This window comes from Xyrauchen texanus, chromosome 4 (assembly GCF_025860055.1).
Source record: "Xyrauchen texanus isolate HMW12.3.18 chromosome 4, RBS_HiC_50CHRs, whole genome shotgun sequence".
Classification (NCBI taxonomy): Eukaryota; Metazoa; Chordata; class Actinopteri; order Cypriniformes; family Catostomidae; genus Xyrauchen; species Xyrauchen texanus.
Window position 1 is genome coordinate 16,368,841 of NC_068279.1, and position 14,334 is coordinate 16,383,174.

The 14,334-nt window shown below is 39.8% G+C and overlaps 1 protein-coding gene across 1 annotated transcript in view; it reads right to left on the reverse strand.

Moving 5' to 3' along the window:
- Positions 1 to 4,572, reverse strand: part of LOC127637640 (ATP-binding cassette sub-family A member 2-like) — a 92,251-nt gene extending 87,679 nt beyond the window's left edge. The window contains exon 1 of the mRNA XM_052118811.1: positions 4,255 to 4,572. Within this exon, the coding sequence (XP_051974771.1) occupies positions 4,255 to 4,320 (66 nt within the window). The 5' untranslated portion in view covers positions 4,321 to 4,572. The remainder of the gene's footprint in view (positions 1 to 4,254) is intronic.
- Positions 4,573 to 14,334: the final 9,762 nt, after the last annotated feature.

A 14,334-nucleotide genomic window follows, 5' to 3' on the forward strand; every position in this document is an offset into this window, starting at 1 on the left:
TGGTAAGTGTTATTGGACGTATGGGTACGTGTGAGCTCCGTTTTCCAGGCGTAATTTCCACAGAAGGGTGCCAAACGGGAGTTGTTTTCAGCTGTACAGAATGTAATACAGTGAAGAGGAATGCATATTTTATAAACGGAACCCAAGCAACCCAAACCCCAAACCTGAACCTAACCATCAGTAGAGTAAAAATGTTATTTTAGAGGGAAAAATGCAACCCCTGAATCGTACTCATCACTGATTATGAGAATGCTTTTTAATTCCAGATTTCAACATGGGATCCGAACCTGGGTCTTCCACATTGCTGATGCAATGTGCTTCTGGTTGCACTACAAGTGAAGGCAAAAACACTGCAGCCGATGCAAAAGTGGCGATTGAACGCGAGTTGGCATTATGAGGCCGAAGCTAGGGTACTGTAACTCTCAGAAACAACATGCTGACTGGCTGTGATCATGTTGATGAATACAAGGTGTCAGAAAGTTTTAAAATTTGTAAAAAAATTAACATTTGAACAAAGCCTAATTATTTCTTTCACATGATGGCTCCATTAAATTCATCCTTAATCAAATATTGTGATTTGATTAGAGAAATATCTGTGGGATTCTGTCAGCTGAGGCACACAAGACAGAGCTGTCATTCAGGTATTTAATGCCAGTACTTCTAGAACATTATGATAAATAACTCATCCTCATTGTCAAATAAACAAAATATGAGTCATACATTGCAGTAATAAAATGAACATTAACGTAATTGCCCTACATAAAGCTGTTATCTGCCAACTGCATCCCCAACTACAGTTCTTGTTTGTGTAATCCAAACAGACAGTACGGCAATTCATTACCTCAACCTTAAATCATAAAACCACATCATCCCTACCGAACATCTCTCAACAACATACAAGGGCTGAGACGATTAGTCAACATTATTGACAATGTTGACAATAACAAAAATTGGCAACAAAAATATTAATTGTCGAATAGTCGTTTGAGCTCATTTAACGTAACATGAGATCACATTAAATTCTAATGATGACGTGCGAGAGCAGCACTGGAGATCGCGCCTGACAGATTTACACAGCTCACAGTCCAGATGCACTCCAAACTTTCCAAACAGCTTCAGGTGATGTAGATCAAAGTATGATGGGATTATATGTCCATGAGTTGCACAAATGTCCCGATCTAGGGGGGAGAGATTAAAACTGCACCCGGCTGAGGCACACTCTGTTGCGGGGACACTCGTCCCTCGAGCGCACACTTGCTGCAGCTAGATCATATCGTGATGGCTCGTGACTTATTGAATCATAACATATGTCATTGTGCATTTCTTATCGTGAAGAAAATTGACAATATGCAGCTTCATTTAAATTAGAAAGTTCAGGTTTTTTTGTGAGTTAAAGATGGATTGAAGTGAACAGAAAAGTGAGAGAGGGTAGTCTTCACCCCATTATACATGGCAACAAAATACGTTTTTGATTTGTTTTCGTTTTGGCTTGTTTTCCAATATAAATATCTAAAACTGCTTTAAAACAATGTACATTTTCTTTAGCACCTATACTGCAGAAGAAAAAATTGTTATCTGAGGATGTTGAATATAATAGTTAGTTATATAATGTTACATTAATCAATTATAAAAAATAATCATATGTTGCAGCCCTACAATGCATTGTTTTTGACAAACATCTGAAGACATCTGCACTGCACCACCACCAAACCACAAACACTCTTGACAAAGAGCTGACAGCATTCACTTCTAACATGTTTGCAGTGTGTAACCAATAAATACAGGGAGTCAGGGGATAGCTCAACTCTCTGGACCTCATTCATTTAACAGAGCACACTGAAGTACTCACATTTGCTGACTCGCCACTTCCCAGGGTCCATCAATCTGCAACGCGTTCAACCCACCCTAAAGTGGGCCTTTGTGATCAAACCACCAGCTCACTGACGTGACTGTTACTATTCTTACCTGGGTGATCCTTACCTCCAGGGAGCCTGACTTTGCTGCAAACGTGAGCTATTGTAAATGGTTACTGCTGCTATAAATAGAACATATTGGAGCACCAATTTTCAAACAGACTGAGGAACAAGGCTTAGTAATTGAGCATTTCAGGTCAAAACGTTCTCCAATCAAAGCAGTGCATCTTTTTTCTTAATTGAGTGTTAGGGCAGGGCTCTTGAGAGTCCACTTTTGTTAAATACTAGATTGGGTTACACAGTAATAGAAAACTGATATGATAAAAATAATGATTAAATCGTAAGGTTAAAATACTTCCTCTAATTCCTAAAATGTTATGTAGTTTATACAAATATTTAAACAGTGAGTGTTGTTACACTCAGAAGCTCCTATTTACAGGCCAACTTGCTCCTAGATAGCACTCAGAGTTGAACTACAATTAAAATTTAATTTGAAAGATTCAATAGTAGCTGACATTCAAATCTTTGAGGAAGTTTTTTTTATGCATGCAGCTTTTATGACCTCATATTAATTAAGAGTGTATATGGAATATTTTTACTTTTATACATTCATTGGTCACACCGCAGGACCATTTAAAATGAACTTGTGAAAGCAAAAATGTGCTAAAAATGAAACACTTGATGACCGGTTACAGGGCCAAAGATATAGCTTTCCTATAGATATTTCCCTATATAGCTGTTAACCTATAGTCCATGGACATGTTATGAGTTAACTATTTAAATGTTGTGATGTCTAAAATTACTGTAGTAATTTGCCTATGCCATTTTGTATATTGCATATAATTCTGAAAATTATATTTGTTTTGCACTGTATATTCTGTGTACATTGTAAATTTCTCATTGCTTAATTAAATGTTTTGCTGAGCAACACTGTAATTTCCACTCCCATGGGGATAAATAAAGGTTACTCTACTCTAACAAATGTAGCCTACCAAAAATAGCCTTGTAGAGAAAGCTCAAAATAATTAATACTACAACATAACATTCATGCTTCCATACATTACAGCTTTACTGATGCAAATAGTGACTGCAGCAATTTATTCAGCAATAACATGCCAATCTTTCCTAGCTGAGAATAAATGTTTAAGCCAAATACAAAGCAAAAAGTGAATCCTCATTCCTAAACCTAAGACCTTCCATTGTGTCCATCATAGGAAGGTTTTGATATTGAACTACTACAATAGTCCTTTTTCACACTCCGGAAACTTCAACAACTGTGAACGGGAGTTCGCAGCACATATTATTTTCACCTACCCATTCGCTCCAAGAGCAAAATAAAAAATTACATTTGAATGACTTTCCAGAAAAGGAAAATTCTTCGCTCTCTAAAAAAATAGAGAGCGAAGAATTAAACAAATTTACTGTCACTCTCTGTCACGCTGTAATAGAAACCCCTCACAGCTGTGGTAAATCATTTTTACTAACTAATACCAGGTAATATAACACAAAGTCTAATGTTGTGAATTTACACTCAATATTTTAAATATGTAAAATATAAAAAAAATACAAAATAGATTTATGCTGATAAACACGTCATCACAGTGAAAAAGGGCTTCTATGATTTTGCTTTCTTCTCCCTAATATTCACATTCAGAACCAAATGCTTAAAACCACGGTCCCTTGCCACAGAGCAAAAGGATCATGTTTCCTGATTGCCATGTCATATACCAGAGGTTTTGCATTAGCAATCCTTGTTTAAGTGCATTTGTGCTTTAGGAGAGGCTAAACGTAAGCTGATTCAAAGCACAGGAAGAGCACTCTGGTGAACATCAGGGATAAAAAGGTTACTACTCTCATCACCAGCAGGCTCAGCTCTCATCTAAAGCAAGTTCTGGAGACAATCAATCACCCTACAAACAGGTTGTTTAGACACACCTCTCAACCTCAACTTGCTTGAGATGATTGGTCTCTCACACACGACCACAGTCGAACAATCAGTTTGTTAAAGGAAAAACAACCTGTTATGTGTCCTAAACACCTGTTACTAGGAGATCGACTGATAGTGATGAATTTGTAAAATGGAAGGCACCTGAGCTGCAATAATTTCGTATATGCTGCATCTTTTTTAATGGCACAATCCGTGACTGACGCCCATCTGCTCTCGTGCATCTCTCGTTTCCGCGCGACGTGTACGAAACAAAAACACCCCAAGGCCTATAATAATTATTATAATAATAATATATATATATATATATATATATATATATATATATATATATATATATATATATATACACGACATTTTTTCATTCCAAACCTTTGTAAACAAAGACACTCTTACCGGTCCTCTTCGTTTTAAAGTCACGTTCTTCCACAGGAGAAGGTGCAGCTGATGAAGAAATCCCATTTCTGATTAGTTGGACAATCGCTCCGCTCACTGCTAAAGTCACAATTATAATCTATTCATCACAGTGTTGTTGTTGTTTTGATATCCCCATCTGTCCGCATTCTGTCCTCCCCGACGTGTGCCAAAGCCTAACATCTTGTCAGAAGAGGGCTGGGTTTGTGAAAAAAATGCTCTTTTGGTAGCAGCAGATATAAATATTATCATATCACTGAGCAGTGGGCGGAGAAACTATCTGTGTCAGCGTCAGCCAAACGTTGCGAGAAGACTACAAACGTTTCTTACTGCTATAGTAACTTAAGCGTGTTGAGCGCCGATGTCAAGTAGTTCAGATGTGATTTTTATGGTAATCTAGTGGCTGCCTCTGGTGGATTACTGATGCGCTGCTGAATACTCATCATTCTGCGACTCCTTGCTATTTATAGAACATCAATGTGAGAACATCTTTTAATCTCACCAGAATCTTTACTTCTGGGATTGTAGTAATCTCTACTGGCTGATGTTCAGAATACACAAACTTCACCAAGAACACATATGTGGCTGTTATGAATAGCATGGAGGCAGCTGGTGGTCTAGATCAGTGTTATTTATTATACCCGACAGAGTGACCCTTGAAAAGTGTTGAGAGTGAGACAAGCGAATAGCTCCCTCTGCAGCAAAGAACTGGGCGCAACAGTATTTTTTATTACGTTCTATATTACTTTATGACATTTAATTATGTTCACTGTGACACACAACCATTGGACACGCAATGCCAGATGTTCTGTGACACTGTGAGAGACCAACCGAGGCAACAGTGTTTGAGGCTCACTCGAGCTTAAAGGGATAGATACTCTCTCATCATTTACTCACCATCATACCACTGCCATCCCAGATTTGTATGACTTTCTTTTTAGAAGAATATTTCAGCTCTGTTGGTCGACAAGTCAAATCATTTTTATTTGTATAGCGCCTTTCACAATACACGTCGTTTCAAAGCAGCTTTACAGAAAATCATGCATTAACAGAAGTTAAAACTGTATTATCTATAAAATATTAGAGTCATCATTATGTAGTTTGATCAAATACGATTGTGAATTGGGTTTAAAAATATGTAATTAAATAATAATTGTATTTATAACCCCAGTGAGCAAGCCGAAGGCGACTGTGGCAAGGAACACAAAACTCCATAAGATGTTGGTTAGTGGAGAAAAATAACCTTGGGAGAAACCAGACTCACTGTGAGGGCCAGTTCCCCTCTGGCTAACATCATGAATATTATGCCAATATTAATTATGTATAGTGCAAGTCATGGTTTAAAATTATTAAACTAAGTAAGTGTTAAGGTTCGGATTAAGATTTTGTATGAACTGTAAGATTAATGGATAATGTCTTTGAAGTTCATCCTGGATTAACTTCAAAAGTGCAATTGTCCTTGTTAGTTGACTAATGAAGGGTTTGTTGGCAATTAATTGATAGCCTATGTTTTCCATTTCAAGAGTGTAGTCCATCATTAGACCGAGGTGATGCAGGCAGAGATCAGTGAGGTGCATCACAGTTCAACCTGGCCGGTAATTTCGGCGAGGTCTGTCCTAAATCCAAGGTTCAGGCAATGGCTTCAAAAAGGACATAAAGGCAGCATAAAATTAATCTACAAGATTTCAGTGCTTAAATGTATATCTTCAGAAACTATAGATGTGGGTGAAAAACAGATAAATATTTAAGTCCTTTTTTACTATAAATTCTCCTCCCTTTCCAGTAGGTGGCAGTTTGCATGAAGAATGCGAATCACCAAAAACAAAAGGAAAATGTGAATGTGAAAATGGAGATTGATAGTAAAAAAAGACTTCAATATTGATCTTGATCACCCACACCATCACATTGCTTCAGAAGATATAGATTTAACCACATCTTATGAGTCTTATGGGTTACTTTTATGCTGCCTTCAGATGCTTTTGGAGCTTCAAATTGTTGGTACCAATTCACTTGCATTGTGAGGACCAACATAGCTGAGATATTCTTAAAAAAAACATTGTTTGTGTTCAGCAGAAGAAAGAAAATCATCCACATATTGGATGGCACAAGGATGAGTAAAACATGAAATAATTTAATTTTAAATTTTTGCATTTAGCAGACGCTTTTATCCACAGCAACTTACAGAGTCCTTATTACAGGGACAATCCCCCTGGAGCAACCTGGAGTTAAGTGCCTTGCTCATGGACACAATGGTGGGCTGTGGGGCTTGAACCAGAATCCTTCTGATTACCAGTTATGTGCTTAGACCACTACACCACCACCAACAGCATTATTAGTTTATATTGTACTGGAGATGCATTTTATTGATTGATTGTATTGTCCAAATGTTTGCTCAACACCATCCTCTAGTGGTTCTAAGTATTACATGAATGCACAACTTGGCTCTCTCTGAATGTTCAAATTTCAAAATTAGGACTGTAAAATGTATAGTCTTTACACAGAACCTTTACGTGTGTTCTCACACTGGAAAAAGGGCTGTACATGTTTGTATTTCATACTGATTATTGACAGGTGAGAGAGCTTTGTGAAAGGCTACAGTGTTTTTCCTGTGATTAACAATTTATGTTAGTAGGCTACTTTAGTTTGAATGATGATAATCAATTCATGTAGAGAGATTATTTATTTATTCTTAACTGTCTTCTGAAGTGTTTAATGTGATGGGGGTTTTGGACACAGAAAGACTGATATGACAGAGAAACTAATTTAATTGGATGAGTGGCATTCATCAGATACTTTGTGTTGACAATTGTAATTATGTATAAACTAAATTTTAGAGGGAAAAGGGACTTTTTTTGGACTTAAGTGTATTTTTAAATTAAGATTAGTGCTAACATGCGGTCTTGGTGTGCTATAGGTCAACAACAGGAAAAAAAGAAAATGTGCAATTTCATCCGCCCACTCAGCTTTCACTATGAGACTAACATTTGAGAGGGGGTATTAACATTTAGTGGTATGGCATCTTACATTTTGGTGCCACTGGCACATGCTGTTCGAAGCTTGGTCACATCCTGTGGCATATCCGGTTGTTAGTGGCATGTGCTGCTGAAATTTGAGGCACATCTGGTGACATATCCGGTTGTTAGTGGCATGTGCTGCTGAAATTTGAGGCACATCTGGTTGTTAGTGGCATGTGCTGCTGAAATTTGAGGCACATCTGGTGGCATATCCGGTTGTTAATGGCATGTGCTGCTGAAATTTGAGGCACATCTGGTGACATATCCGGTTGTTAGTGGCATGTGCTGCTGAAATTTGAGGCACATCTGGTTGTTAGTGGCATGTGCTGCTGAAATTTGAGGCACATCTGGTGGCATATCCCGTTGTTAATGGCATGTGTTGCTGAAATTTGAGGCACATCTGGTGGCATATCCGGTTGTTAGTGGCATGTGCAACAGAAATTTTTGGCACATGTGATTGTGAGTGGCACATGCCAGTGATTTTGTGGCACTGACAATAATGCTGCCGATAATCCATTTTGGAATGCGTCCGGCGAGGAATCGGCAGAACTACAGTATACCGTTTAAATCTCCTGGCGGGTTTTAGGCGAAAAAATAATGTAAGTGGCTTTTTTGAAGTTGCTACTGTCGATGTTGTGTTAACTAATCGAGTTAGTTATTAGCTTACTCGCTAAATCTATCTTATTTGAAAGTGTATTGCTAAACACTTCTATTGAAATGATTTACCTCTTTTATTGAACTCTATACTTGAGTTACTTGAGTATAGAGCAATATATAGCTTAATTTAGCTATTATTCAATCAGGTACTTTTTTGTTTTATGTCCATGCATCAAAACTTATTTGACGGGGCTTTTAGAAAGACATACAAGAGTGGTTCATGGAATCACAGCCCCTAACCACATCATCTAACCACGAGCTGCGGACGGCGGGGCCGCGGCGGAGCCGCGGCGGAGCCCAAGAAGGCTCTGGAGTCTCTGGGGACAGAGCCGTAGGAGGCTCAGGAGGTGGAGCTCTGGGAAGCTCGAGAGGCGGAGCTCTGGGAGGCTCGGGAGGCTCAAGTGGAGGAGCCCCGGGAAACTCTGGAAGAGGAGTCCTAGAAGGCTCGGAGGCCTCGAGAGGCTGACGGCGTAGAAGGATGAGCCGCGGACGGTGGGGCCACGGCGAAGCCCAGGAAGGCTCTGGGTCGGTCGAGGCTACGGGCGCTGGCTCTGGGACGGTAGAGGCCGCGGGCGCTGGCTCTGGGACGGTAAAGGCCGCGGGCGCTGGCTCTGGGACGGTAGAGGCCGCGGGCGCTGGCTCTGGGACGGTAGAGGCCGCGGGAGCTGGCTCTGGGACGGTAGAGGCCGCGGGCGCTGGCTCTGGGACGGTAGAGGCCGCGGGCTCGCTCACCGTGACAGGCGCTGGCTCGCTCACCGTGACAGGCATAGTCACAGGCTCGCTGACCGTGGAAGGCGTGGGGACAGGCTCCTTACGGTAAGCCGCTAGATCCATATGTGGGTCTTTCGTTCTGTTGTGAACAGAAGGCAGCGAAGGCAGACGAGGAGACTGGATCTAAGCGCAAGCTTACTTTAATTAAAAAAAATCAAACAAACACAAAGGAAAACCCTCAATGGGGAAATAAACACAACACTGGGAAAACGGGCAGGGAAAACGGGCAGGGAAAACACACCGGTCTAACAACGTTTAACGAAAGACCAGGACTGAAACAAAAACCAGGATATAAATACATGAACACAGGAACAAGGGACCAATGAACAGACAGAACTCCAACAAGATGACGAGGGAATAAACAGAGGCAAAGGGCAAGTTTAACGAGGAACAGGTGAAAACAATGACAGAGAACACCAACGCTGACAAGGACACTATGGAACAAAACAAGGGACAAAAGTGAAAACTATGGAATGAAAAAAGGGACAAAAAAGGTAAACAAAGGGGCAACGGTAAAACAAGACAAGGTATATGTAACACCACGTGCTCCACAGTTTTAGCAATAAATGCGCTAATAGTTAATATGCATTATTAATAAAAATTGTATATTCTTTCTTATAAGCTAAAATGAGAATTTTCCTGACCCATGACTTATAAAAAAAAAAAACATAATTTATATGTTAAAAATATATTTATTTAAATGTTTTGTTAAATGTTAAACGTTTAAATGTCTTTTTTTTTTAATCATTTTTATTTATTTATTCCTTAACTTGTACTTGTCTTTATGATTGTATTCATAGATAGTTTGATAATATGTAACATACATGTTCTTATTGAACATTTATATAGAAAAAAAAACTCCATAGTTTTACCACCATTTGTGGACTTTTCAGATGGTCTCCAGTATTAGCACGTTTTAGCACAATGTGTGGACTTTTCAGACAGCCCCTGACCCACCATAAACAAATTTCCCAGCTTAAATATGGGATAAACCGTGTTCCGTATTGATTACACAACGCATCATTTTATATTTAAATACGGGACGATCACGTATTTTACGGTACGAGTGGCAACCCTAGCTGCAAGTTGGCCACAGGTATTATCAAATAGGCCTATTATACAATCAAATATTATACAATATTATCAAACAGTACCACGCAACAAAATCTGATTAAATGTGCTATATGTGTCGGTTATCAAATAGATTGCATTTTATTTATATGAAATGGAACTGTTATTTGTTACAGTTTCTGTAAGTTCATTAACTTTTAACATTTTACCTCACAGGACTTCATGAAAAAAACGTAAAAGTAAATATTCAGGTTCAAAACAAGTTAAGCTCATTCGACAGCATTTTTGACATAATACTGATTACCAGAAAGTATCACTCTCATCCTTTTCTTTAGAAAAAAGCTAAAAATCAAGGTTACAATAAATATGAGGGGGGCCAATTTTTTGAGAGTGTAAATGCAGAAATTAAAAGCTTATAATTTAATAAAAGCATGTACATTTATTTTTCTCTTCGAACCTTTGTATTATTTGAGCTGTGAAGTTAAAATCTTAAAACCATAATACAAATCACAGTTTTTATGGTCGTTTTAGTGTTTGTTGATATTACATTGTCATGGCAACACAGTTGTACAATTGGATGTATCTATTCACAGAAAAGTTTAGTAACCGATTTTACCTCACTAAAATCATGTTAATACACATATTATTTATGTTCTGTGGCTATACTTTTGAAACAGTGAGAATGTTTATGTATTGACCCCATTCACATCCATTGTAACCCGTATATTTAATGTTTTTAAAGAAAAGAAGGGGCTAATTTTTGTTGTAATCAAGATCAAGGCTGTCGTCTGTGGGGTTGAGGTCTTTCCACAAGTGCTCATGAATTAGGGTAAAGCTCGCCCCGGTGTCCACAGTGGCCTTGCCTACCCAATTACCAATACCAATTGGAACATCTCTGAACCTCTCCTAATAACCACATTGCATTTTGGTCAATGTAGTTCCTTACATTCGCCACAAGACCAATTGACTTTGTATCCCAGGAACTTAGAAAAGGAATTAATAATTCTATGGAGGCAAGGTATAGATCTAATGCCAGCCTCCTTACAGTCCTTAAAACAAAGCCAGTTGTAAGGACTGTAAGGAGATGGACTAATGAAGCAGAGCTGGAACTACAAGCCTGCTTTGACTGCACTGATTGGAGTGTTTTTGAAGCTGCAGCTACAGACCTGGACGAGCTCACAGATACTGTTACATCATACATCAGTTTCTGTGAGGATATGTGCATCCCTACTAGGACATTTTTATCATTCAACAATGATAAACCATGGTTCACAGGAAAACTCAGACAGCTTCGTCATGCCAAAGAGGAGGCTTACAGGGGTGGGGATAGAGTCTTGTATAATCAGGCCAGGAACACACTGAATAGGGAAATCAGAGTGGCTAAACGAAGCTACTCTGAGAAGCTGAAAAACAAGTTTTCAGCTAACGACCCTGCATCAGTGTGGAGTGGCCTGAAACAACTTACTAATTACAGGACTCCTACCCCAACCCTGTGGCGGAACAACGACTGGCTGACGACCTGAATGTGTTCTATTGCAGATTTGAAAGGCCCAGTTTCACACCCCACATGCACTCGGACCTTCATTTCACACAACCATTAACACCTCCTGCAACCCCCCTCCTGCTACGCTACCTGCACTCAAGATCTGTGAAGACGATGTGTGCCGTGTCTTTCGGAAGCAAAGGTCAAGGAAGGCTCCAGGCCCAGATGGCATCTCACCAGCGTGCCTTCGTTCCTGTGCTAACCAACTGGCCCCCATCTTCACTCAGATCTTCAATAGATCACTGGAGCAGTGTGAAGTCCCATGCTGCTTCAAATGCTCAGTTATTATCCCTGTCCATGAGAAACCTAAAATCACAGGACTTAATGACTACAGACCTGTCGCCCTGACATCTGTGGTCATGAAGTCATTTGAGAGACTGGTGTTGGCCCACCTGAGGGACATCACTGGACCCTTTCTGGACCCCCTTCAATTTGCTTATCGAGCAAACAGGTCTGTGGATGATGCAGTCAACATGGGTTTGCATCACGTCCTGCAACATCTGGACAGACCGGGGACATACATAAGGATCCTTTTTGTGGACTTCAGCTCGGCTTTCAACACAATCATCCCAGATATACTCCGGACTAAGTTAAACCAACTCCCTGTTCCCACCTCTACCTGTCAGTGGATTACCAGCTTTCTGACGGACAGGCAGCAGCTTGTGAGGCAGGGAAAATTCACTTCCACCACCTGTACCATCAGCACTGGTGCCCCCCAGGGATGTGTGCTCTCCCCACTAATCTTCTCCCTGTACACCAATGACTGCACCACCAAGGACCCCTCTGTCAAGCTCCTGAAGTTTGCAGACGACACCACTGTCATCGGCCTCATCCGAGATGATGATGAGTCTGCATATAGAAAGGAGGTTGAACGGCTGGCTGTCTGGTGCAGTCAAAACAACCTGGAGCTGAACACGCTCAAAACGGTGGAGATGATTGTGGACTTTAGGAGGAACACCCCAACATTGTCCCCCCTCACCATTCTAAACAGCACTGTGGCAGCAGTGGAGTCATTCAGGTTCCTGGGCACTACCATCTCACAGGACTTGAAGTGGGAGATACACATCGACTCCATTGTGAAAAAGGCCCAGCAGAGGTTGTACTTCCTTCGCCAGCTGAGGAAGTTCAACCTGCCACCAGTGCTGCTGAAACAGTTCTACTCAGCAGTCATTGAGTCTGTCCTCTGCACTTCTATAACTGTCTGGTTTGGTGCAGCTACGAAATCAGACATCAGAAGACTACAAAGGACAGTTCGGTCTGCTGAGAGGATTATTGGTTGCCCCCTGCCCCCCCTTCAAGAACTATACACTTCCAGAGTGAGGAAAAATGCTGGTAAAATCACTCTGGACCCCACTCACCCAGCCCACTACCTTTTTGAACTGTTGCCTGCTGGCCGGCGCTTCAGAGCTCTGAACACCAGAACAGTCAGACACAGGAACAGTTTTTTCCCTCAGGCCATCCATCTAATGAACAATTAAATTGCCCCATTGAGCAATAATTATGTGCAATATACAGTCTAATTCTATTTATATTATCCAACATATCCACTTCTGCCATTACTTACATTGCTCTGTACATAATATACTGTTTTTTTGTTCTTTATATAACAGATTGTAATAGATTTGCACTACGTGTGTGTATGTGGGTATGTATGAAGGTGAGTGTATGTACGTATATGTATAATTATTTATTTTGTATTCTTTTTTGTTTTAATTACCTATGTCTTGCTGCTGTTTTTGGTATTGTTTGTATTGTTGTACACTGGAAGCTCCTGTCACCAAGACAAATTCCTTGTATGTGTAAGCATACTTGGCAATAAAGCTGATTCTGATTCTAATGGGGTCAGAGACGAATAATAAAATATAATCTGCGTAAAGCAAAAGCTTATGTGCCCTACCTCCCGCCACCACCCCTGGAAAATCATCTTCCCTTCTTATCGCAGCTGCTAATGGTTCCAGGGCAAGACAGAACAATAATGGGGAAAGAGGGCAACCCTGCCAAGTGCCCCTATCCAGAGTCAAATAATCTGAAGTTAATCCATTTGTTTGTACCACCGCTACCGGGTGTTTATAAAGTAACTTAATTGCCGATACATTCAGCAATTCTTGCTGAATTTCTTTCACCTCTCTGGCCAAATGAACTCCCTGGCTCAAGGCCTCCGGAGGGGCGTCAGCTTAAGCACATAATTGTGTTTTAATGTCTCCAGAGCCCAGGATTTTCAATTATATGACATATTGTCTACCTAGAACAGCTATGGATCAGGGTGTATCGAAACTTACTGGTTTATGATTCAAAACTAGCAAAGTTTGCAGAGCTCACAGTTTACATGTCCGAACCTCGCATTGTTTCACGTGACTCCTACTCACTGTTCTTTTAAACTGTGTGCCATAAGAATTCACCAATAAACCATTCATTTAATATTTTTTTAAGTCTTCATTAGGTTTCCTGATTTATATCCTCCCAATATTTCCATAAATACTATTTGTGAAATAAAAGTTAGTGTCATGATACTAATAATTAGTATTTAATAGAAACCCTGTGAAAAGGTTGTGTGATTTTTTTTAATGTGTGGTTGCAACAGTTTGTGATGGGTATTAGGGTGGGGCAAGACAGGATACACTCTCTCAGAATATACACCCGCTAAGCAGTGGCAGTCTTTGATCTTTGATCATTAACTTCTTTCTTCATTTCATTGCTGGGTACCCTTTCTCAACCCTAGGCAAGTACATAACTTGAGTAGAATATGATCTCAGTAAATATTCATATAATGTTTAGATGCACATATAAAAATGGATAGATGTGAATTGTTTGCCTTTTTTGTGAATTGAAAAATATATTTGGCTATTAAAGTGGTATATTTAATTCATCCTGTTTTTTTTTGTGTTTTTATTTTTCAGAAAAATCCCATGCATAGCTGAAGTGTTGCTACATGTTCATGCCATAAGTTTCCTTGTTTCCCTCTCATATGACTGAAACTGTCATATGTTACTACACAACAGGAAAGTG